Raw genomic sequence first — 25,580 nt, forward strand, 5'->3', positions numbered from 1 at the left:
AGTTCACCAATAAAGCAGAAAATAGAAGAAATTTGGATTATCATTGTAGTTTCCCTCCAGCATCCCATAAACAGGAAGAATTGTCAGGGCCGGAGCAGGAGCTACAATGATAATCCAGATCTGTCCACACCTTCCCACTCCTCCAGTAGTCCCAGGTAGAGCTGTCAATTTAAAATATCTCTGTGCACAGCAAGTCCCGGGCTGTCTGGGACTGCAGGAAGATACCTGGAGTCATCTCTGGTGACGGCCTGAGTTTTTGCATGATGAAAAATTATTATTTTTTCCAATATACTTTTTGTATCAATTTCTGACGATTTTCTAGATCTCTGCTTGCTGTCATTCTATAGAAAGCTTCTATGTTTACTTCCAGTAGATAGAAATGTGACCATGGTCACACAGGTGCACAGAACATTAGTATCACAGAGAGTAATCAGAACCGTGTGACCATGGACACATTTCTATCCACTGGAAGTAAACATAGAAGCTTTCTATAGATATAGAAGAACATATAATATTTGAAAATTGTATAACGTTTCATTATACAAACAATAACATTTATTTCCTGAAATGGGAACATCCTTTTAACCCCTTATCACTGACACTAGTTTTCAGCTCAATGACCAGACTCGGTTTTTCAAATCTGACATGTCTCACGATAATTGGTTATAACTTCGGAACGCTTTAACATATCCTGGTGATTTTGAGAATGTTTTCTCGTGACACATTGTACTTCATGTTAGTTATAAAATTTAAGTGATAAGTTTTGCGTTTCGTTCTGAAAAAAAGTGAAAATTTGGCAAAAGTTTGTAAAAATTCTTCATTTTCCAAGTTTGAAATGTTCTGGTTTCCAGACAAGATGTAAAACTACCCAAAAAGTTTGATAATTAACATTTACGGAATGTCTGATTTATGTTGGGATGATAATTTATGCTTCCGGTCATTTTTCTAGAATGTTATGAGGTGCAGAACTTTAGGTGCGATTTTTCTTATTTTCATGAAAATTGCCATAACTCACATTTTGAGGGACAACTCATCTTCATAGTGACTTTGAGAGGCCTAAATAATAGTAAAACCCCATAAATTACCCCACTATAGAAAGTCCACCCCTCAACGTATGTAAAACAACTTCTATTAAGTCTATTAACCCTTTAAGTGTTTCACATGGGTTAAAAAATATGGACCTGCGATTTAGAAACTATCGAATTTTTTTGGAAAATACATTCATTTAGGCCAAACTGACAGTTTCAGAATAAATTAAATGAAGAAACGCTCTGCAACGCTTGATGCCCAATTCCTCCCGAGTGTACTGATATCCCATATGTGGTGGTAAACTGCTGTACGGGCGCACGGCCGAGCATAGAATGAATGGAGGCGCCATCCACAGCAAATTTGTATTGTCACATTGTACGACCTATACATTTTTATTTTTTTTTGGTAATGCGAACATATGAGGTCTTATTATTTACGGGATGAGATACAATGTATAGATAATTTATTTTGGGAGTCTAAAGCTTATTCATGAGATTTTATTAACTATTTCAGGGGGGGACACAAACAAAATCATCAATTTTTATTTTGGATTGTTAGCATTTTTTTCCCCCGCTCACCGTAATGTAAAAATAATATTTTATCTTTATTCTCTGGTTCACTATGATTGCGGTGATACCTCATTTATATAGTTTTTCTTATTTTTGCTCAATTTTCCTGAGCAAAACCAATATTGGAGAAAATCGCATTGTTTTTACTACTGACAACTTTTCAGGGCCATAACTTCTGTATTTTTCTGTTGTCAGATCTGGTTGAGGGCTTATTTTTTGCGAAAACAGTTGTTCTTTTCAGTCGTATCATATTAGGGAACGTAACTTTTTTTGATAAATTTTAGAACATTTTTTGTGATGGTGTTTGATGAAAAATTGTATATTATGGGAAGTTTTTCGAGTTTTTTTTTTTTACACAGTTCACCGAGCGGGTTCAATATTGATTTAGATTTATTGTACAGATTAATACGGACACGGTGATACCAAATATGTACCTGTTTTTGTGTTTTATTTACTTTATTTGCATTTTATGTGTCACTGGGGAGATTATGGGACTTTTATTTTATTTATTTAATTATATTATAAAAAGATTTAATTTTTCTTTTTTTCACATTTTCTACTTTTACACTTGTATTGCAGTGTATAGTGTAAGTAACTGAGCATGCCGCGCATGCTCAGTTACTTACAGCCGGGTCCTGCCAGGAAGGCAGAACCCGGCAGGGAGAGAAGCCGACAGCCTCGGGTCACTCGTCGGAACCCGGGGCTGAGGCAGGAGGGATCGGATCCCCCGGTAAGCACACCAGGGGGGTCCGATCCACGGGGGACACACTTGCACGCCGCGGTCATGCTTGATATCACAGCCCGACACCGGCACCAGCGAGACCCGGTGTCCCGAAATCTTCTTCTGACGCGCCGCCGTAGAAAGGTGTACGCGTCAGAAGAAGTACCCTTAATGACCACCGTAAAAAGCCGATACGGCGATCATTAAGGGGTTAAAGACATTAACTAAACAGGTGAATAACATTTCATGATCTGGTTTACCCTTCAAAATAAAATTCACCTGTTCAGTTCATGTCTTTCACATTTAAAATTTAGATAAACCCATTTAGATCAAATGGATTATGATGAAGTTATAACACAATATTTATCACCCAATAAACCAAATACTGCATTCAGAGCAAACAAAAATAGTGGAGACCCCAGAGCAGACAACGATAATAATGAAGACCCCCCTAGAAAGACGAATTATACTGGAGACCCCATTGCATAAAACTACTAATAGTGGAGACCCTGAGGACAGACAAATATTGGAGAACCTAAGAGCATAAAACTGCTAATACTGGAGACCCCCACAGCAGACAAATACTAAAGACCCCATGACAGATAATAATACTGGAGACCCCAAAGTATAAAACTACTAATACTGGAGACCTCCAGAGCAGATAAAAACAGGCAGTTCCAGGGTTACGTACAAGATAGGTTCCTTGGGTTTATACTTAAGTTGAATTTGTATGCAAGACGAAACTGTATATTTTATAATTGTAGCTACAGACAAATTTTTTTTATGTCCCAGTGATAATTGGATTTTCAAAATATTGGGGCACATTTACTAAGGGTCCGCAGCCGCGAATCCTTCGGGTTTTTCCCGAATATTTCCGCTTTGCGCTGTATTTCACGGGATTGTGTCGCACGCGATCGATTTTTGGCGCAATTGCGCCGATTATCACGCGACAGAAATCGGGGGGCGTGGCCACCGGACAACCCGAAGGATTTGGAAAAATTGCGGGATTTAAAAAGCCATTTGTGTCGCAAGATCAAGCACTCACATACACCAGAAAAAAGCAGGTGAACTCCGGCGGACCTCGGCGCAGCAGCGACACCTGGTGAATATCGGCGCACGGACCTTAGTGAATCCCGGCAGAACCCGAATCAGCGCCGGAGAACCCGCCGCTGGATCGCGACTGGACCGGGTAAGTAAATGTGCCCCATTATGCCATCATGGGACCAAGAATTATCAATAGAACTTAATTACAGACACATTACAGACACTTCACAGCTGATCATTGCAGCTTTTGACTAAAGTAAAGTAGCCAGAGATATTCGCCAGAGGTCACAGTGGGCAGAGGGGTGCATCTGTAACTAGGGGACGTCTGTAAGTCGAGTCTCCTTAAGTAGGGGACCACCTGTACTGGAGACCCCAGAGAAGACATATACCGAAACCAGCGTACAAATTTAGCATCAAAGTAATACATGGGTAATGGGGACTGTGATCTCACAATTTGCGTTTGAATTGTGTTTGTAAATTCAAAGGGAGTATTTTGGCCTGATTGTGTTTACAAAGTGTCAACACCTTGTAGTGTGTTAACACTATAAAACATTAAGGCCAAAGCATTTCCAAACACAATTAAAACACTGTATGCAAGGAAATAATCTCAGACAAAGATTTTGGAATGCACGAGTGCCATATTATTTCACTTCCTGAAAGCAGCCGTCCCACAATCTACAGGGAGACATGGCCCTTGGATGTTATACCGGAGTTATAGCTTATTATTCCCTTTAATTTCCATCTTGTTAGGATACGCTGGGATGTGCAGCTCTACAGAAATGAATGGGAGTTTTTTTATTTTTTTTTGCTCGACACTAAAACTGCTTTCAGTGTCAACATTTCACAATTAACAAGGAAGCCAAAAAAAAAAATTGCGACAAAATATTTCTGTTTTTGGAAGAGGGGTTTACATAATAAGACAAAAAAACTTTGCTCCGTGAATAAGACTTTCATTGACGGAGGAGAGGAAGGGCATGTCAAAACATTTTACCTGACAGACATATTTGTTCTTCCATTTGCTGAGCACACACTCACTGCTCTGCATCAGCTCCTGGAGGACAAGAGAAAACAGTGAGTAGAGAGTGGGCTGTGTACATTGCTAGCGCTGGTTAAAGTGCTTCAGCTTTTCAGGCAGGCGGAGATTAGCGGGCCGCATAAACAAAGATGCAACTGTTTTAGAACAGTTCTCCAGACAAAAGCGCTGTTATCATCACTCTGATGCCTGATCCTTTATGAAAATTAAAGCTGCTGAAAGGTGCGTGAAAGGAGGATTGTTTGTTGCCATTCTTGTAACTTTCTCAAAAAAAATATACCCCCGTACCTCCAGCTCCATGAGATTGTCTCGTAGCTTTTCTGGACGCTTGTTCTTCAATACCCAGGGGATGCCTCGTGCTTCACAAAGGAAAAGAAAATAACAATAATTAAAAAACCGGCGGACGCAGAGCGTGGACTAGTTATACAGAACATACACCTTCATAAGTTGTTCAAATATTATATATATGTAGTGTAGACCCCTTCCCCATGGAGTCCATATGCTCTATTAGGGCATATTTTGAGGGGTTCTTGAAAATAAACAAACAATCCCTTTAAGCTTTGTGACAACTCAATTTTTTTACACTGCAGCAAAACTCTCTAAGGCGATGTACACAAGATGCGTATTGGATGCGTTTTCATTATGTTTTAAAACGTACTGCCAACGCATCCAAAAGCATGTATGGCTTGAAAGGCGTTTTGATCAATTCAGTGACAATGCAGCAACTTAACCAATAAGTTATCGCTACATGTTCAAAGCTTTCAAACGTTAAGACCTCTTGACGACAACAATACAGTTGAAAAAGAAGAGGAAATTTGGACGATCATTCTGGCTTCTCTCTTGGGTAAGCCTGTACGGGAAAAAACGTGGGGCAAGCATGGGTACCTCCGAAGATAATCCGTCCATTTCCATATCTTATCAGTCTTACTGTAGTTCCAAGCAGCCAAGGATGTGCCGCTTCAAAATAGAGCCAAGAGCAGCATATCTTGAAGAGAGTCCTGTCCGGTGGCACTTGATGGCTTGGGTGCCCACAGAGAGGGCTCTGAGTGCCACATCTAGCACCCGTGCCACAGGTTCACCACCACTGGCATATGCGTTTTCATTGAAATACATGCGATTGGTAACCAGCACCCAGTGTGTTTGCTATCGGTCGCATGCGTTTCAATGAAAACACAAAGGGGCTCATTTACTAAATGTACGCATGCCGCACTTTTGTCGGGTTTCCCGAATATTTCCGATTTGCTCCGAACTGCCCCAGTATTTTGGCGAACGCGATCGGATTGTGTCACATCAGCGCCAGCTTTCACGCGACAGAAATCGGGGGCGTGGCCGTCAGACAACCCGACAGTTTCGGAAAAAATTTGTGTAGCAAGATCAGCACTCACAGTACCAGGACGAAGAGTGAATCCAGGCATTGAATCCAGGCATTTGGATTGCGTTTGTTAACGCAATCTAAGTGCCACAAGTGGCGCACCCTCAAGGTATAATGGAATGACTTAACACCCGTTCTGGTCAAAATCAAAAGACCGTGTGACATCACAAAATCCTGATCTCCATAACATAAAAAATGTAGGGGATCCAAAACTTTTCACCCAAGTCACACAGTTTAAGGGCAATGGCACCAAATACTAATGAAATGCATGTAAACTTTTGACTTTCTCCCTCTCCCTCATTATTCTGGCATTTAAAAATATTTTTAAAAAATTGTTGATAATCGGAATTGACCTAAAACGGGAAAGGTTTATTCTGTGTGGATATGCGTCTTCTGGTTTCAACTATAAATAACTGCTTACATGTGCACAAAGCAGGAACTCTGAAGCAAACTCTACACCAATAGTATGACCCCTTATTATCAGAATAGGAACCATTGCCATAAAGAGTAATGGACCTGCACAATACAGTAACAGGACCATAGGAGCAGGTCCTCAAACCAGAGGCAGGTTGGACACAATGCGGAGTAGATAAGATATAAATCTGTAATAATCTCCTGAGACTTAAAGGGAACCTACCACCACGAATTTACCTATAAAGGTAGATCGGGTGGTAGGTGGATGTATGGGACGTGAGGATAGCCCTTTTTAGAGCTAATCCTCACGTCCCCGCTAGCGTAGCATAAACTTTATTGCCCTAATATGTAAATTTTATTAAGCGGCTACTGGGGCGTGGAGTAGCCGGACACGAGGCTACACGGCGCGGCTACTCCACGCCCCAGTAGCCGCTTTCCTCCGCCTACCCTGTGATCTTCGGCGCCCAGCTCCTGGCAGCTGCGCACCCTCGTCCGAGAAGCCGGAGTTCTGCGCATGCGCAGTAACTCCGGCCTCGTTCCCGAGATCGCGCATCCTCGGGCCTGCGCTCTGCATACCTATACCAGAGCGCAGGCCCGAGGATGCGCGATCTCGGGAACGAGGCCGGAGTTACTGCCGAAGATCACAGGGTAGGCGGGGGAAAGCGGCTACTGGGGCGTGGAGTAGCCGCGCCGTGTAGCCTCGTGTCCGGCTACTCCACGCCCCAGTAGCCGCTTAATAAAATTTACATATTAGGGCAATAAAGTTTATGCTACGCTAGCGGGGACGTGAGGATTAGCTCTAAAAAGGGCTATCCTCACGTCCCATACATCCACCTACCACCCGATCTACCTTTATAGGTAGATTCGTGGTGGTAGGTGCCCTTTAATGTCTGTAGCAGTCTGCATGGGAATGGTAGAAGTTTTGTAGCTGGTTAGGAAGCTTGGTCTGGTGTAGAAGGCTGCTGCTGTCAATGGTGAAAGCATGATAAGCAGGAAATAAAGTCGCTAGTGGGGGTGCACTGTGTTATTTATGATTTTAGGGAGCACTGATATTCGTCTGTTGCTTCAGGGGAGGTAGTGCAAGCTGTCCTTTGGTATTTGTCTGGCTCTTCTGGAGAGGTATGGTGAGCTGCCCTAAAGTAATGTCGGTCACTTCTGAGGAGGTATTATGATCTGTACTGTAGTATTAGAATGGTGCTTCTGGGGAGGTATGGGGAGCATTCTCTGTGGTGTAATTCTGGCACTTTTAGGAAGGTATTGTGCTCTGCGGTATCATTCAGGCACTTATGGGGTGGTATGGTGAGCTGCCTGTGAACCTCTGGGGAGCTATTGTAAGTTGCCCTGTAGTATTATTCAGGAACGTATGGGGAGATTTGGTGAGCTGCCCTGTGAGCTGCCGCTTCTTGAAAGATATGCTGCCTTCTGGTATTATTTATGGCACTTCTAGAGAGGTATTCTGGAGTTCAGTTTTCCCCGTTCACCGTTTTTTCAATTTTTGCAGATAATGCACCCAGTTGGGTCCTGAGATTATGTCCTTTCATTGGGGTCTGGGAAAAGGAGTGCAAGCTACTGATGTCTGATCTGATGGCTGCAGTTAGGCAGAAATGGGATGCAAAGGTTGAGAAGATGGGGTTTAGAGGGGGTGCTTGTTGTCTGCGCTGATGCCGATGACATGCATAGGTTTTGCTTATGCAGCAAGCTGGATATATTGCGGAGAAAGGGTCTGCAGTTGGTTGATGAAGTGTTTGGTGTGGGCGTTCCAGTGATATGAAAGTGTACGTCTGGGTTATGTCGGCTTTTCAAGGTCCCATAGAATGAACAATTGGTGGCGGCAAAAGTGTTGTATCAAATAAGAAGATCCAATGCCAGATATTGGCTAGATACAGGGATGCCATTTGGTTGGAGCTAAAGGTGTATGTAAAGAGAGGAGATGTGGCTAAATTTGGGAAGCAGTGGAGCAACTGGACTTGTGGTGCTTCTGGGGAGACCAAGTTTGCTGCACTGTGATTTTTGGTGCTGATCGTATTATCTTTTTGCAGATGAGGCTCTCCAATTGCCATGAATTGAAAGTATGAAAACGTTGCAAAAAATTTGGGCTACAGTCAGGTATTTTATTTTCCTCTTATGTCATATTTATTTTATTTACTTATTTGGTGTAACTGTATATTATGTTATTCTGTGACGGTGTCAGAGACGCTGGTAAGGGATGAGGCAAAATCCACAGTAATATGGCAGTATGGTCTATGGCTGCTGTGCCTTATCTGACATAACATGTGACCTATGATCTTCCAAGAACCAATTATTTCCAGATACCTGGAATTACTATCCCTTTATGTCCAAGGTAAGTGGATAAGCGGAGACTTCTAAGCAAAGGAATTTGCTGTGATGAAGTTCATAGTATCAAAAGTATAAGCCTGCTAGTTGGTCTTAAGGAAGACTCTCCTGGTTCTAAAACTCAACATACAGATCACAGAGATAGTATACGTTGTGATGGACATGTGAATGCTGGAAAAATATAGACTTTTATATACTGGACGGCCCAGGCAGCAAAAAGGGCAGGAATCAGACCTACTCCAAAATTTGTAACCCAGGCAGTTGGCTCCCACAAGGGGCAATGGAAAGTTTCCCCCTAAGGCGAGCCTGTTCCTCCTATTGATAAAATGAGAATTGGTTCCATGCAGATAATAAAAATAAACTATTTATTACACTTTGCTTAAAGGACATCTACCACCAGGATGAAGGATTGTACACCAAGCACACTGACATATTGGTGTGTACCCCCTCTGGCAGGATCTACTGTTCATTAACCTTCTTATGCCATTGTTTTTAAGGGAAAAAAAGGCTTTAATGTATGAAAATGAGCCAGAGGGGGCTGCATAATTGTAAAAGCCTTTAAAAAAAAAAAAAAACACAGGAATAAGAATAAGAAGCTAAAATAAGAGCATAACCTGCCAGAGGTGGCACACACCCTTCATCCTTACGGTAGATGTCCTTTAAATGAGGAAGAAAGGTAGGGGAAAAGGAAGACACAGGAACATATTTCTTTAATAGTTTATGTAAATCAGATTTCTGTCCTGTATACACTGACAGCTGAGAGATAAAGGAGCACAATATGGTTCCTATTAAAAGACAGTCCCTGGATAGTCTAAACTTCTTACAGAACTAAAACATCAAGGGAATACACTCTAAATATTGAAAGTTAAATCAATAGCCTCCTTCAGCCTGCAGGAAGTTGGAGATGGTGCAGGAGCAGCCGAATAAATATGAGGACCTGCGAGGGGTGTCAGAAAGGTGAGTACAGAGGGTTTTTTTTTTTTTGAAACTCAAGTATAAGCAGAGTTAGGTTTTCTTCAGCAGATTTTTTTTTTTTTTTTTTTTGTGCTAATAAAAACAGAGCTTATATTTGAGTGTATATATATATATATAGCATTAACCCTATCCTACCCAGGACATTCACAAAAATTAGCATGTAACACAAAACACATATACATTTCTGAACAACTATTATTTATACCCATGTTATCGCATTCTTACCAGGGCTGTGGAGTCGGAGTTGTGATAAAATGGACCAAGCCCGACTCCACACACATATAATAACATATAAAAAATTCTAAATTTCCTTTAAATGTCTGTTCTATTCCTAATATAAGGTTTTAGGCCAGAAATGAACAACATTTATTGGTCCAAGGTCCATACTGTCATACTGCTCAGCTTTAAATAGGAACTGTCAGGGCGGTTTGGGACACAAGACCACAAGATCCGGCACTTGTCTTATAAAAAAAAAAAAAAAAGACTGTCCAGATTAAATAAATCTTATTTCAGGATCCTGACAAGCGTCAGGATCGGGATGAAGAGGAGGACAAGTGAGAATGTGTAGGTGTTTTTTACTTTTATTAACTAGTAGATTTCCTTTAAAATACTGGAGACCCCCAAGAGCATAAATTTACTAATACTGGAGACTCTCAGAGCAGACAAATACTGGAGAGCCCCAAGAGCAGAAAAAAACTTTATCTGAAGACCCCACAGCAGACATTATTACCAAAAAAAAAAACAATGCTGGAAACCACCAAAGCATACAATTAACAATACCCCAGAGAAGACAAAAAAAAAATTAAAAAATGTAATAAATCCTCTCCTTACTTGGCTCCTCTTCTCCTCCATAGTATCATAGTATATAAGGCAGGAAAAAGACACAAGTCCAACCTTTAAGAATTAAATAAATGTTTTATCCCCATAACCCGTGATATTTTTTCTCTCCAGAAAGGCATCCAGGCCTCTCTTGAACATGTACATAGAGTCCGCCATGTACAGCTCTGCTCTGTGTTTCTTATGCTGGCTGTATGCAGTGGTATCAGTATCCAGATCAGAGCTGTGCCATGAGATGGGAGCAGTACAGTACAACTGACAAGTATTTACCCCTCCCGGGTCCTCTCCTGAGGGCGCTCTGAAATGGGTTCAGACCTATATGCGTACAACCAGTGGGGGAGTCAAGAAGAGTGGAGTAGCAGAAGAGGACTCAGGAGCAGTGAGAATTTCTCAGCTGCACTCTTGCACCAATGAATACTTACATCAGTTATAGAAGTGCTCATTGGACTTTCAGCATGGTGCAGACTGTAACTTATGGATTGATGTGGCCTGTCGGGGAGATAAATGCTGCCCTTTCTGTACATGCTCAGTAGTGAAGCTCCTCTGCTACAGATCAGAGGAGCAAGGCACTGGGAAGGAATGTACACATTTATCTCAAGCACTGCTAGAGTGAACAGAAAAAAAGGACTGTGGAGTGGGAGTAGTTTTTTAATTTGGTTTCTGATGTGTAAGGGCATGTACAATAAAATATCAGTGAGTGTAATTGTTTAGCACACTGCACGGATTTAACATTCCCTTTGCTGTATATTTTGGGGAATATACACATGTGGTGTATGTATGAACTCCTCACATCTTAGTGTTTCTAAAAGTAATCTGGACTTGTACATATTTTAGTGAACATTTTTCATTTTCATGTAATGTTCGCATTTTATCACACACTGGGGCTCATTTACTAAGGGTCCGCGCACCGCACAAACGTCGGATATTCCAACAATTACCGTTTTGGGCCGCATTTAAAAAGGGATTGTGGTGCTCATGATCGGATTTTGCCGTCGGCTTTCATGCGACACAAATTGGGGGTGAGCCGTCGGACGATCCGACGGATTCGGACTAAGCGCGGGATTTAACATTTGAATTTGTGTCGCAAGCCATGCACTTACATGCACCAGAAGAAGATGGTTAACTCCGGCGGACCTGAGCGAGGAAGCGACACATGCAGGATATCGGGCGCACAATCTTAGTGAATGGAGCTGGAGTCCATGATCGTCGGACAACGCACAGCGGCGATCGCGCATGGGATGGGTAAGTAAATGTGCCCCACTGATGCAAAGTTGCATGAAGGTGGTTGTAGGTACAAGTAAAAAGTTATTTTTGTATACATGATTGGCTGTACTTTCTAAAAATATATATATATTTTTACAGTATTGCAGCCTTTTACTTGTGTGTTATGTATTGTTTTAATTAAATTTGCGGATTACACTAGCGTATGACTTTTTTTTTAGCATTTTTTGGAAATGTAAATTCTTGTTGATTTTGTGTATTGTGTTGTATATAAACCTGCTCACTTCGACTTATTTTTACATCCCTATTTGTGCGTAAACCTCTACTTTGATGTAATTTTGAAGTTTTACTTTTTAATGTGTTTAATTGTTATATTTTATATTGATAATTTATCATGAAGGCCAATACGAGAATCCTAGGACTTAAAATACAAGCTGGTTTTGTGACCAGTAGAAAGCATAGTGCACTTTGGTGAACATCCAGTACCTTTAGGATAAACTAGTTACTATGGATAAACTTAAAAACAAAATCCTTTAGAAAGTAGTTGTCAGATTTAGCCAACCTTTTTATACCTCACTGGCCACCATGTTAATAGGATTATACAGGAAGGGGTGCGGCTGGGTGGAGTTACTTTACCTGTGGCACATGATTGCTTATGTGTTTGAGAACTGCATTAACAGCAATTCCCCATAGGGCAGCATTGTGATGATGACTAGGAGTGTAAAATGGCCAAAATACATTTCTAGAAGATCTTTTACTATTAAACCTACCTGCCCATACACTTCAAACTGCAAACAATACACCGCATGTCACTGGCATTTGAGCATCTGCTCACTACCAAAGCCGCAAACTATGGCACCGGCTCGGAGTGTTGCGGCAGTCGGCTTATTCACTAAAAATTCTCTGACTGTTCTTGTCTTTTGCTCCAGCAAGGTCTAAAACCTTAGATGTGTTGCACCAGAGGCTCATCTGCTATCCCGGAGAGGTTTAAATAAAAACCTCAAAAACATTTTGTTATTTTTACTTGCAAAATGTACTGGTATATAAAGATCTCTCTCTGTATTTCAATATATTATAGGCTTTTTGATGAAAAAAAAAGTAAATACTTTTGGTATTTATTTTTTAGTGAAATAGTTTTCTATTACCACAACCACGACTAGAAGTCGCGCTAACATTTTTCCAGAAGGGTAATAAATGCTTCTCTTACCATTTTTAAGGTTTTTTTTTTAGGCAACGAGGAGTATGAAATTTTCACTAATACAAATAAGTAACTTATAAACATAAAAATGTTAAAAGGCTGATATTTATACAAGAAAATTACAGACAGTGTTTGCTTAAAACATGATTTGATGCTGAAAAGACATCTACCACCAGGATCAATGACTGTAAACCAGACACACTGACATACAGGTGTGTGCCTCCTCTGGCAGGATCTGCTCTTCTTTAAGCTTCTTAATCCCAGGTCTTAACAGAAAAACAGTTTTAAAATTATGCAAATAGGTATTAACGGAGACTAGAGAACCTTAGGCTAATTTAGGCCTTTTATTCTTAAAACCCAGGGCATAAGAAGCTAAAAGAAGAGAAGATCCTGCCAGAGGGGGCACACAGAAGTATGTCAGTGTGCTTGATTTACAGTTCTTGATCCTGGGTGGTAGATGTCCTTTCAGCATCACATCATGTTTTAAATAAGGGGCACCCAAACGTTTTACACTTCTTTGGCAACTTCAACTCCCCAGACCAGACTACAGCTGGCCGATGCCGACCTCCCCAGACCAGACTATGGCTGACACCGCACATTGCATCTTCTCTGCATTCTCCGTTTAGGGGATCCCTGTGACGTCATATCAGTGATGTCACAGGATCCCTCTGCAGGCACAGCGCTAGTATGAGTGCTCGGGGGCTGCTGGGACAGGGGACAGTACAGTCACGGTACAAAATCCTGCCAATAGCTCTGTGTGCATGTGTGTAGAGTGACATGAGAACAGGCAGGGCTCCTCCCTGCCAAAGCTTCTGGCCACTATACAAGGTCAATACTGGACCGCTCCGGTCACATGACCTTCTATTGGGGAAAGCAGCTGCAGCTTGCGGCACAGATTGATAGGGCAAAATTGCCTATACAAGCGTCAATGAAAACTTTACAGGTGTTAATGGGACCTGTGTTTATAGCGATCAGTAAATGATAATAAGTAACAATGGCAAAAATTCCTTTTTTTCATTTAGCCGATAATTAACAACAAAACCAATAAAAATACATGTGAAAAAAAAAAAAGGATTACAGCTTAGACTGACACTAGGGCTTCCAGGTACCACATCCAGTCCGCCAACTCACCCATAGAAGAGTCTCGGGAATAAAAGTTGTGAGAGTAATGGTTAGTATTAATAAATTGACTTTCTTTAGCGGACAACTCTTTTTACAAAGTCCTCAGTGGATCTAAACATAAAACGGCAAATATCACTGCAAGAAAACGAGAACGGATAAAGGCCATAAAAATCTCTGCAGATTATATAAATATACAGGCAGTCCCAGGGTTACGTACAAAATAGGATCTGTAGGCTTGTTCTTAAGTTTTTGTATGAATCTGTATGTAAGTCGCAACTACCGTATATATAATTGTAGCTTCTGCCAAATTTTTTTGGTCTCTGTGACAATTGGATTTTAAAAATACTGGATTGCCATAAAAACCAGGATTAACAATAAAGCTTCATTGCAGACAATTTGATAACTGTTATAGTCGTTTATTGTAGCTAAAGGCTAAAGTAAGTAAATTACCAAAATCCAAAAGGTATGTTTGTAACTGTAACTAAGGGTCGTCTATAAGTTGGGTGTTCTTAACTAGGGGACCAACCGCTTGTGTATATATATATATATTATACACACATAATACCCTATGTGTGCCACGGAAATACGACAGTAAAATTAACTGGATTTTTTTTTTTTTCTTAGCTTCGCCGGGTGCAATTTGTTTTCCGCGCTCGCCTTGATACTCCTTACTGAAGCAGAACAGTGTGATAAAAATCCTGCTACAGATTGTTGAGGTCTTATTGCCATACCTAAGGAGTTTGGAATCTCCATTAAAGGAAAGATTAGAGCAGGACTGCAGTCCTCAGCGGTAGAACAAGAAAGACGGAAAAAAAACAACAACTGAAAATCTCTTGTAAAAGAATGAATCAGTATGGTGGGAGCAGTGCATCACAAGGGGTAGGCCGGGCTGTTCACCTACACTACAAAGCCGAGAGTGTCACCTGATACATCTTATAAGAGGCCCCGCTACTCTCCGTCGGCTCGGCAGGCTTTCTTGTTTTTGCAGTTTGTGTCCCTGTACTTTTCTGTGCTGGCGGGTGAAGATCTGTTGTGTATTGTGAGCTAGTAGTTTATACTCTGTATTATTATTTTTGAAGTATATACTATGCATATTGTGTAAAGCAAAAATCATAATAAAAATACTTATTTTTCCCAAACTTCTTGTAGTATTGTCTATAGCAGTTACAGACTTTTAGTGTGGATAAAATAAATGTATGATTTGTAAAGCGTTACGGAATATGATGGCGGCGCTATACAAATATTATTATTATATGTTACTATTACTACGCTAGTCCATCGCAATTTAAGAGTAGCAATTGTATAGATTTTTTTCAGCACAGATGTATAATGCATGGATCACACCTGCTTCAAATCCATCATAAAATCCTAATCTCCATTGAAAAAATATCTGCTGCACCTTTACACACCAGAGAATCCAGTGTTATATCAACAAGTGGATTCTAATATATAATTCATTATTTATAATACTAATAATATTGAAACAAATCCATGGAATTGCAAATCCAAATCTTTGGAATCCAAAATAAAATGTTTACAAAGAATATATTACCGATACATTATCTTTTATAGAGTAAAATGCATAATTACTGTGTCTGGAGTTTAGGAAGCGTTAGAAATTGTAAATATTTATTATTAGTAGTACAGGTGGTCCATGACTTAAAGGGGTATTCTCGTCTGGGCATTCACATTCAGTTTCATTAATGTTCCATATATAAACATTTCTTCAATTAGATGTTATTAAAAAAATGTTCCTGTGTGAAGATAATTTCTCATAAATGTAGTGATATGGTCCCTTAGAAACAGGACTTACCCCTCGGATACGACCACCTCTGCTGGAGGGATTGCACTAAGAAACAAAAAGTTTTTGTATAAGAAATGTCCAGGAGTTACTGTATATACCACAGCCGTCCTGTGGTAAAGATTGCTGAATCCTGGTGGTCAGGCAGGGCTCAAAAGTGCATGTCTGGCCACCACTGCCAAAATGTGACGTGGTCGTAACCGAGGAAGCCATCTCGTTTCTAAGGGACAACATGACTACATTTATGAGAAATAATCTTCCCACAGGAACATTTTTTTTAATAACATCCAATTGAAGAAATGTTTATATATGGAAGTTTAATGAAACTGAATGTGACTGTCCAGACGAGAATACCCCTTTAACGACTCCCGAATTACGGATGACCCCTAGTTACAGATGGACCACTCTGCCCCTGTGACCTCTGGATGCTTTCTTTAGTTCCAGGATGAATGATCAGCTGTAAGGTGTCTGTATGAAGCTTTTGCCATGACAGCACAACATTTTGAAAATCCAATTGTCACAGGGACAATAGAAAAGAATTTGTCAGGAACTACAATTATAACATATACTGTGCCAACTTAAGAACAAACCTAAAGAACCTATCTTGTACATAACCTGGGGACCGCCTGGATTGTTTAGCAAATTAGAAAATAACATATAAAAACGGAATGCAAAATTCTCATTGATCAGGGCAACTAATCACAGCTCAGCTTTCATTATATAAACTTCTGTGTAGTTTTGCCGGAATACTTTTGCCCTCTTTGACACTTTGGATAAATCTCCCCCAATGTCATGTTGTGGTTACCATACAATATTACTAATGAATTATATTAATTACAAGTGTCCTACAAGATAATGGGATGGAAAAAAAACAAAATGGGTCACAAACAATTTACTATTTTTTATGTTTATGAATTTACATTTTTTTATTTCTATAAAATACGTTAAAAAAAAGAAAAATATTTGCATCTTGGTAGGACACCTTAGATTGTGTGCCCCAGTTTGCCACATATCCAGATCCGTATATTAATTATTCAATTGTGTACACTTATCGCTTACATTTTAATATCAGGTATTTTACATAATTTTGTGGCTATTTTACAATACCCTTGTTTTATGCTCTCTATATACGGTTCCAAAGCAAGTGGATAATACAGTTTTAACATGTAGCTACTATTTTACTATGCGTCAATCACTTTCCTTGTGTCCATTTTATTAGGTGCCAATTGTTTTACGACATCTATTACATTTCCACTTGTCAATTACCTTTTTTTTAAGGTGTCCATCATTTTGCGCTGTTAATTCATTAACTGTTGCACTTTGCTTTTTTTTTTTTTTTTTTTTTATTACTTCCTAATAGTGCGATGCTAAAATTTTCCCGGACTTGGGATTGTTTTACGCCCATAGAAAGCGGCCAGTGATAGAATTTTTGCATTTTCTATTTTTTTAAACAAACTTTTATTTTGCACCCTTTTGTAGAGACGCAAAGCCAGCCCTGTTAGATGCTCTGATGCTTTTTTTTTTTTAAACACTGCGAGTAGGTGTGACTGCAGTCCTATGTAAAAGCCTCTTTATCACTCCATGCTATTACAATGGGCTGCACCAAATGACAAACCCATCCTTGCTGGATCTGTAACAACATGTACGCAACCTTTGAAGATAAAGACACAAATGGGTTACTTATCAAGACGGATGCCAGATAGGTGTATCCACATATCGCCAAAGTCTACCGCATTCATTAAGTCGCCTATTGCAAAACTGCCATCGAAACGTAAAAGCATGAGGAAAAAGGCAGATTGACAATAGGGAAGGAGAGGGAACTCGCTATAAAAGCCTGGAATTTAAGCTATGGCAATGATTCATGATGAATGTTGTTGTCTACTTGTTCTTACATTCACAGAGCTGCTGCTTCTCCTCCAGGTATCCATATTCCGGGTGAGGAGCTGAAAGAAAATAAGGGAATATAGTCACCGACACAAAAGCGAAACAATAGACACCTTTTAAGTCTTATGTGTATTCATAAAGGCTGATGATTTAGTAAGTGACCCCTGAATCCATTGCAAACGAAGCCATAACTCTACCAGCGAGCGAGTCAGTATCCCGAGTTTCCAATCTCATCACATCCGAAAATGATCTGCAACTGAATCCAGAGCCGGTCTGTCATCAAGACCTTAGTGGTTGCAAACACAGGACAAGGGATGCCCACACAAACCTCTGCTCAGCTCCGGCCTGGAACAAGGAGCAACTTTAGCCGTAGGGACCTCTTGGCCCTTTGTGAAACTTCTAGGATTAACCCAATTAATCAGATAAAGAAAATTGATCATTTACTTCAGAAATGCCTATTTCAGATACTGGCTGCAGAAGACTGAAGCCAGACGCTGCATACTCATGAGCGTGTAATGCCCTCTACAGGGAGAACACGGAACAGAGACTTGGAGAAAGCAGCCAACTTCTAAGTGAATCAATGTTTGAGTGTAAGTTGAGAATTGGCACCACATGCCCATTGCACAACGAGACCTTAAAACACACAAACAGCAATAGAGAAATGGGCACAGGAGCCAAGTATTCCCTTCCTGCCACAACCCTGGTAAGACAAGGACAGGACTGGTGCTTCCGAATGCAAACTACTGTAATGTAAGGAGTATTGAGCGGGGAACATGATCCTTGGTTAGCGACAAATCCAAGATATAACCAGGATAATTTTACAGTAGGGGATTTAACAGATTAAGCTTCTGTTCACATCTGCATCAGAGGCCACATTAGAAGTCTCCTTTGCAGACTCTGTCAAAATCCCATATGATCAGATCCTGAAAGGTGCATCCCGACCCAAGCCCAAGAGACCCTATTATCAAATATGGGATCTTCTGAGCTCCAAAGGCGGCAGTCAAAAACATTCAGCACTTCCATTTTGTAATGCATAACTAAATATTTCAGAAATGAAAATTGCAGGTAATTGAATCAGCTTCCCTGTGTCTTTTTTCTCCTGCAGTGAGCAGTGTATCTTACAGGGAACCTGTCATCAGGAGTTTTTTTTTTTCGGGCTTCCTCATGTCCACATTGAGAATAGTCCCCATACAAAATACGGTCTTTTTCCATTAAAAAGAAAAGTTAAATGAAAGTTTACCTTTCTCTCTGCAGAGCAGTGTCCCGTGGGGAGGCCAGTGAAAAGCGGTCTTCCCCTCCACCCTCGGGAAACCGATCTGCCAAGTGTCTATTTCAAATAGGAGTGTGAAAGTCCAAGGCTCTGTGTGACCAATGAGGCTGGGTGCAGGTCCTTGGGTTTTCAGGAATAAACCTCTTAATGTAAAAATAGGAAAAACAGACAGCCCTCCCAGATTTCAGTCGAAATTCAGGTGAAAAATGTATGGCACACCTTCCTCAGGCCTGAAATCTGGGAGTGCTGCCCGTTTTTCAAATAGGAGGGAAATGGGCGTTTTTTTTAAATTGAAAACAGGCGTATGAGATGTTTCTTAACGGCAGGGGCGAAACCGCTCCTCACTGGCCACTCCCATGGGACATTGCTCTGCAGAGAGAAAGGTAAACTTTCATCTAACATGGGGAGAGAAAAAGAACCTGACCGCACATCCACACATCACACAACGATCTACTGCCGCTAGGCTACATTATATAACAAACTCAAGGTTCTTAGTTACATTTTGATCAAATTGTATCAGCCCACTAAACACTTCACAGTGACCTTGTTGTAATGGCTCCCTACGCTATTGTGTGCGGCATCACATGACATCCACCACCGCTGCAGCACAGCACTGGCAGGGAACAAGACCCGTTTGCCTCCGAGCACCCATACTGGCAGGCATAGGCCCCGGGTCCCCACAAGCACCGAAGCAGCGGACGCCATGCAATACCGCACCATGTGAACAGGAAAAAAGGCTCACCATGTGTGAACAGGTGTTGAATACTCACTGTTCCATGTGGTGTCAGACACTAGCTGAGAGGAAGTAGGCGGCCCCTATATGCAGTCTCCTGCTAATTTAAAAGCACCTGGGTCGAATGGAGCGGAGTGCTGGTACCAGGCAAAACACAAAATAAGTGAAGGGATAGAATGTACTAAACCAACATGGGGTGAGAAAAAGAACCTGACCGCACATCCACACAACCATCTACTGCCGCTAGGCTACATTATATAACAAACTCAAGGTTCTTAGTTACATTTTGATCCACCAACCACTTCACGGTGACCCAACTTTTCTTTTTATTTGAAAAAGCCAGCTTTATTATAAAATCACTTTGGCAATGTGCACACTATTCTCTATGGGGACATGCTCCTGATGACAGGTTCCCTTTAAGGCCTTCTGATATCTGTCCACAGATTAGAAGGCTAATGATTAACTCTTTCCATACCTAGAGCATATTTCAGTTGAAGATTCTGCTCTCTGAAGAGATAAGACAATCCAGGGACTGTCTGTAAATAGTTAAGTCATTAGATACATTATCAATTTCCTTTATCTCTCTGCTGTCAGTGGATACAGGACAGAAAGCGGAGTTACACAAACTGCTTAAATAAGAAGAAAGGCAGAGGAAAAAGATGGACCCTGCAACGCATTTCTTTAGTATATTACAAAGTTTAGTATTATCATCTGCACAACTATTTTATGCAATTTATTACTTTCAAGTTCATTTCAAATAAATTATTTGCCTTGAATCACGTATATACATAGAGCAAGTTGCTCACACAACTGTTTGACCCTGCAGAACCTGTGACAGCACTATACAAAGTACAGGAAGGACGTAATCTCATGATCCTAAACATAGGACTGATCACTTCTGTGGGGTCAAAGCAGCCAACGCCCCCCACCCCTTAAACAGACTGGTAACAAATATTGAAATTACCCGATTCCTTCTTTTCGTGATAATGATGTACTCCCAGATCTTCATCTAGTAGAAAAATAGAGTAAAAGATAAATAAATAATCATTTCCAGTGGGCGCTGACAGCACTTGATTTCAGCCAGACGCGCCATACACTGCTCCGTGCTGCATATCAGCCACACTCAATTGGTTTAACACAGCTCTCTAGCAAATGCCATTAAATTCTTTTTCCACATCAATACTTCCTCTGAACTCATAACAACAATGTAAGAAATTGTTCCCGGTATCTTCCGAGCCCGATTTTAATTTAACAATAAATTAACATTTGATCTCTGCTGGAAGGGTTTGCGGATTCACCCAGCATGTAGCGGCTGCTCCCACAGCGGCAGTGGTGTAGGACGCCACCAATACCGCGCCTAGGAGCAGTGTGGCTTATGTCTGATTGTGGGAGTTCCCATAAATGATTATTGTGTATGAAGTAAGTGAGGGATACCCGGTCTCACTGTTGTGTGAAATTATATTTCGGCAATGCTGTTTAAAATGCAAAAAATATAGAAACTGGATTCATGGTCAGGTGTAACCGAGAAACGACACCTTTAATAGACTACGATCTGATACTCTCCATACAGCCTCCTTGTCCATATAGAGAGTGCAGCAAATATCAAAACATCATCTTAGGCTACATTCACACTAACGTATGGGGGACATATAAATGACAACCTATATACGGTGTATATATATTCCCCATACATGGGGCGCCCTACATGGCAATGGGCACACATGCAGCACCGTACCGTTCCGTAGTCAGGAGAAAAACAGGACATGTGTTACCACCAGAAACCGGCGCTGTGCAAAATATACTACTATGGAGGGGGGGGGGGGATTTGGAGTGAGCAGTGCTCACCCCTGCCTCCTCTCCCCGGTGCCGACGTGTGCCTGCCGTGCTGCGGTCTGGCGGGCACACATTAATGTAAATGTAGCCTTAAAGGGGATGCCCAGCTACATATCCAAGGAGTACAGCGGCTCCAAGTAGAAGGACATTATACATGATGTTCACAAAAAGTCAAACCTTCAAGAAAATACACCCAAATGTTCTTCTGCAATGTCACAGGTGCTGCACACCTGTGCTTGTCCTTCCAGCAATTTCCCAAACTATGATTCTATAAAATGCAAAGCTAGGGGCAGCATGGTGGCTTAGTGGTTAGCATTACAGCCTTGCAGCGCTGGGTACCTCAGTCCCAGAGTCAACATCTGTAAAGAGTTTGTATGTTCTCTCTGTGTTTGCGTGGGTTTCCTCCAGTTTCCTCCCACACTCCAAAACATACCGGTAGGTCGATTAGATTGTGAGCCCCATTGGGGACAGGGACTGATTTAGCAAGGTTCGTGCAGCACTGTGCAATCTGTGTGCACTATATAAAATAAAGGAATTATTCATTATCGTTGCTGTAAATTTAATATTTTGGTGATTTAAGCTATTGCAACATGGCAACTCTTGTTGTGTGACCTAGATTGCAATGTTAACTTGTCACAACTTAAAGGGGTTTTGTTCTTTTGCCTGAGAGTCACAGGACCTGCCTTATTCACTTTTGTTTTCCAGGGGACTTCAAGTTCTTATGTTGTCCCACTGGTCCGAGGAAGCCACTCATTGGCCGAAGTTAGTCCCATGAAAAAACATCCTGGGGTTTACTATATTCCTGGAAAACTCCTTTAAGCACTGTTACTAATAGGGGGTTGCAATGAAGCAATATTATTGTGCAATGCAATACTTTAGTTGGGAAAATGCTAAAAACCAAAATGACCAAAATGGGGTTGTACTTTGAGGAGAACTAAGAAATGCAATTCATGGAGGAGTTTCTCCAGATAACGCAAGCGTTTAGAGTAAGTCTAAAAGCATATGAGAGATCGGGAGAACCTCCTTCCACTGCTCTTAAAGGAAATCTACCATCAAAATCCATCATGATAAACCAGGGGCACTAACACAGGCACTGTGACTGCGGTAATCTTTTTTTATTATCCATGGCTTCTTTCCTTCTAAAATCAACTTTTAAAACTTTGCTAATGAGCCAGAAAGGTTCAGGGGGTAGTGTAGAATTACAAGGGCCCCTTCGTACTGCAGATTCACAGACTGTGCAGGAGAACTTCCGACCTACCACTGTGTGAGATTACAGCAGGAAGAGGGAGGAGGAAAGTATTGAAAGAGAAGGGTGAGACAGGGTAACAGCTGGTGAAGCACAGAGGAGCTCTGGTAACACCCGCCGGAGCCTTTCTGGCTCATTAGAATTATTTTAAAGGTTGATTTTAGAAGGAAACAGGACATGGAAAGCATATATAAGATTATTACCGCAGTCATGGTGCCTGGATCTATGAGTAAGTGTCCTTACCCCGAAAATTGCTGAGATTTTTCATTGAATTTCAGACACTAACCAATGACCCCCATGGGTCCTCCTTCCAGTTCGATGTAGCTGGGTGGCTTTTGTACTTTGGTTTGCTCTCATCTTATGTAATTTATGTCAAAGCAAAGAGCAACCTGGTGACCTCTTTCATAATAAACTTCCCGTTATAATAAAATCTATATAAAAGTAGACAAATTGTATAACCGGTATTAGAAATTTGCTCTGCCGATTTTTAATTCTTATGTTTTTCTTCCATTCATTATCTCCAGCAGATTAGTGTCCAATTCATCTACATCAGGTAAGAAGTGGATGATGTTGAGTTTGGATATGTGGACACACAAAAGGTTTCTAAGACAACAGAAACATTGTCACCAGAATCTCCTAGTAGTGAGGCCTCGGGCTATGGGTCTACTATTAATCATGTAAGTGTAATCTGCAGTGGCGGGCAACCTGATCCATACTCACATCCTTCATGGGCGACACCTTTAATAGGAAATATTGTATATCCACTGTAACCAATACTTGGGGAGATGTATAGAGACTGGTATAGAATCCCAGGGATTAGGAGAACGCTGTTGCCAAAATTGGCCTGTAGTGAAGCACAGGTGGGCAATTTATGGGACCTTCATTCCACCATTGTGATCAGACTTTTATCTGGTAATGAGAGTCTTACAGCTCCCAAATTATCCCACAAATAAAACCAGCATTGTGTAGGACGCATTGCTTTCCCATTTCACAATGATCCGTCCTTTGGGAGGAAATTCAGTTTATATTTTTAGCCACGTTAGCTCCTTGGTGCACCAGGGGCTTGTCCACCTGTTTTACATCTTTTTTGCATCCTAGCAATAACCACTACCATGTCTTTACATGATCATGAAAAATGGAAGATGACTCAATGTCGTACCTTTGCATGCTCCCACTTTTTTAAAGATGAATTAAAGGAAACTTTTCATGGGAGGAGGAGTTTCTACTTAAAGGGGTTGTACCAACTTCCTAAGTTACGGTATATCTTATCCGGAGGATATGGGAATAACAATCTAATCTGTCAGGGTCTCATTATTGGAACCCCCACCTATCATGAGAATGGGAGACCCCTTCTCACTAATGGGTGGAGAGGTGGGATGAGCATGTGTCTTGAAGCAGAGCACAACGCTGGGGTATGTTCAAGACTCCAATTTCAAGGTCTTTAAAAGTGCAGGAGGTAGCCAAGTGCTGTGCTTTGAAATTCTCAACATTCCCTTTCAAGTGAATGGAGCCGCGGGACATATGCTTATCATGCCACTACACCCATTAGCGAGAATGGGACTCTACTAACAATAAGTTTCCATTATGTTAACATTCTGTTTACACTGTAATTATGTAAACGCAATGAGGAGAATTTGAACACTTCGAACTCCGTGACGGACATATCTGTCGATGAGTGTCCCATAAATTATCGCTGTGCACCAAAATTAATAATCCCCCTGAACGTCAACATAATGCAAACACATTGGCAACTAGCGTTAATGCACAGTTCACTCTATTTTAACGCAAGGGAACTGCAGTATGTGAACACAGTCTATGAGAGTGAACAAGACATAAAGAATATTTGGAGATGAAAGACTGCAAACTAGGAATATATAGGCCCACGACTCCTCTTCCATCTTATGCCCTTTAAATAAAAGGATCAGTAGGGTGAAGGGTGAAATTTAAAAAAAAAAACACAAATCATATAACTGCAAGGAGCTCCAGCAACACCTGAAAATCCCTAGGCAGAAAATAATACTAGCGAGGAGGACGTCTTCTGTAACAATTGTGTAGCCGGGTAGTTGATACAACTAGAAACGCTTTCTTTTTCAATGGATAACTGTAATAGATTGCAGAACTAATATTTTACATTACAGGCACTGTGGATACACTAAAATAGAACTTCAATAAAACAGATTTACCTCCAACGTGCAAGGTATTCTTCAGAGACCACAGGTACAGCTCAGTCAGGCAGAACGACATCTGTGAAAGAAAAATACGTCTGATCAGAGAAAGGAACAACATGTGCAAATTAATGGCACTTATCATCAGCAATCACAAGGCCCGGGACCGGAGCCATCAGCGACCGCGGTCACACCGGACGACAAATCAATTGGAAAAATCCGACTGTCCTGGATACATTCGGGCGTGTACTAATAGGAGGAAAGGCAATGCTTGTACTGAATGATGAGGTCATTGCAGGCTGCAAAAAACGAAAAATTGTGGAACATTATACTCATTATTTTCTACATATTATTATTTACTAGGACACAATGGAATAAGTAGAAAATGTAGCTCTGCATAATTATATAAAAGGAAATGACATTCAGGGTCTGAGAAAAGTTAGGTAATATCCAGGGGCGTAACTGCAGCCACTTAGGGACCCACAGTGTCAGGGGGCCCCGTTACCTGACATGAATGGAGGATGTGCACCATTATATACATGTTATGCTACACATTGTACAGTATAACATACAGGCGGTCCCCTACTTAAAAACACCCGACTTACAGACGGACCTCTGGATTTTAGTAATTTACTGTACTTTAGCCCCAGCCTGCAAATAAGCTTTACTGCCAATCCTGATTCTTCTGGCAAAGTTTTTAAAGAGAGAGATAGAGAGAGAGAGAGCTCCATGCCATAGTAGTGGCTGGGTGCTGTAACTACAGGTGCTGCTTTATTTTA

General features: G+C 41.0%; 1 protein-coding gene and 1 long non-coding RNA gene across 6 annotated transcripts in view; one reads left to right on the top strand and one right to left on the bottom strand.

Annotated features, from left to right (window-relative positions):
- WDPCP (WD repeat containing planar cell polarity effector) overlaps positions 1-25,580 on the bottom strand; it is a 217,873-nt gene that overhangs the window by 167,934 nt on the left and 24,359 nt on the right. For 4 of the 5 annotated variants that reach the window (XM_072140378.1, XM_072140379.1, XM_072140381.1 and 1 more), the window contains exons 2-6: positions 24,820-24,880; positions 20,522-20,566; positions 17,563-17,613; positions 4,685-4,755; positions 4,355-4,414 (exon numbers count right to left, since the gene is read on the bottom strand). In XM_072140378.1, coding sequence (XP_071996479.1) covers positions 4,355-4,414; positions 4,685-4,755; positions 17,563-17,613; positions 20,522-20,566; positions 24,820-24,880 — 288 coding nt within the window. The remainder of the gene's footprint in view (positions 1-4,354; positions 4,415-4,684; positions 4,756-17,562; positions 17,614-20,521; positions 20,567-24,819; positions 24,881-25,580) is intronic. The other variant, XM_072140380.1, reaches the window with a different exon arrangement.
- On the top strand, positions 4,365-14,911 carry LOC140121123 (uncharacterized). The gene is made up of 3 exons (XR_011854030.1): positions 4,365-4,434; positions 8,222-8,288; positions 14,494-14,911. It is a non-coding gene; the product is annotated as an uncharacterized lncRNA (long non-coding RNA).

The sequence above is a fragment of the Engystomops pustulosus genome, chromosome 3 (genome assembly GCF_040894005.1).
Source record: "Engystomops pustulosus chromosome 3, aEngPut4.maternal, whole genome shotgun sequence".
NCBI lineage: Eukaryota > Metazoa > Chordata > Amphibia > Anura > Leptodactylidae > Engystomops > Engystomops pustulosus.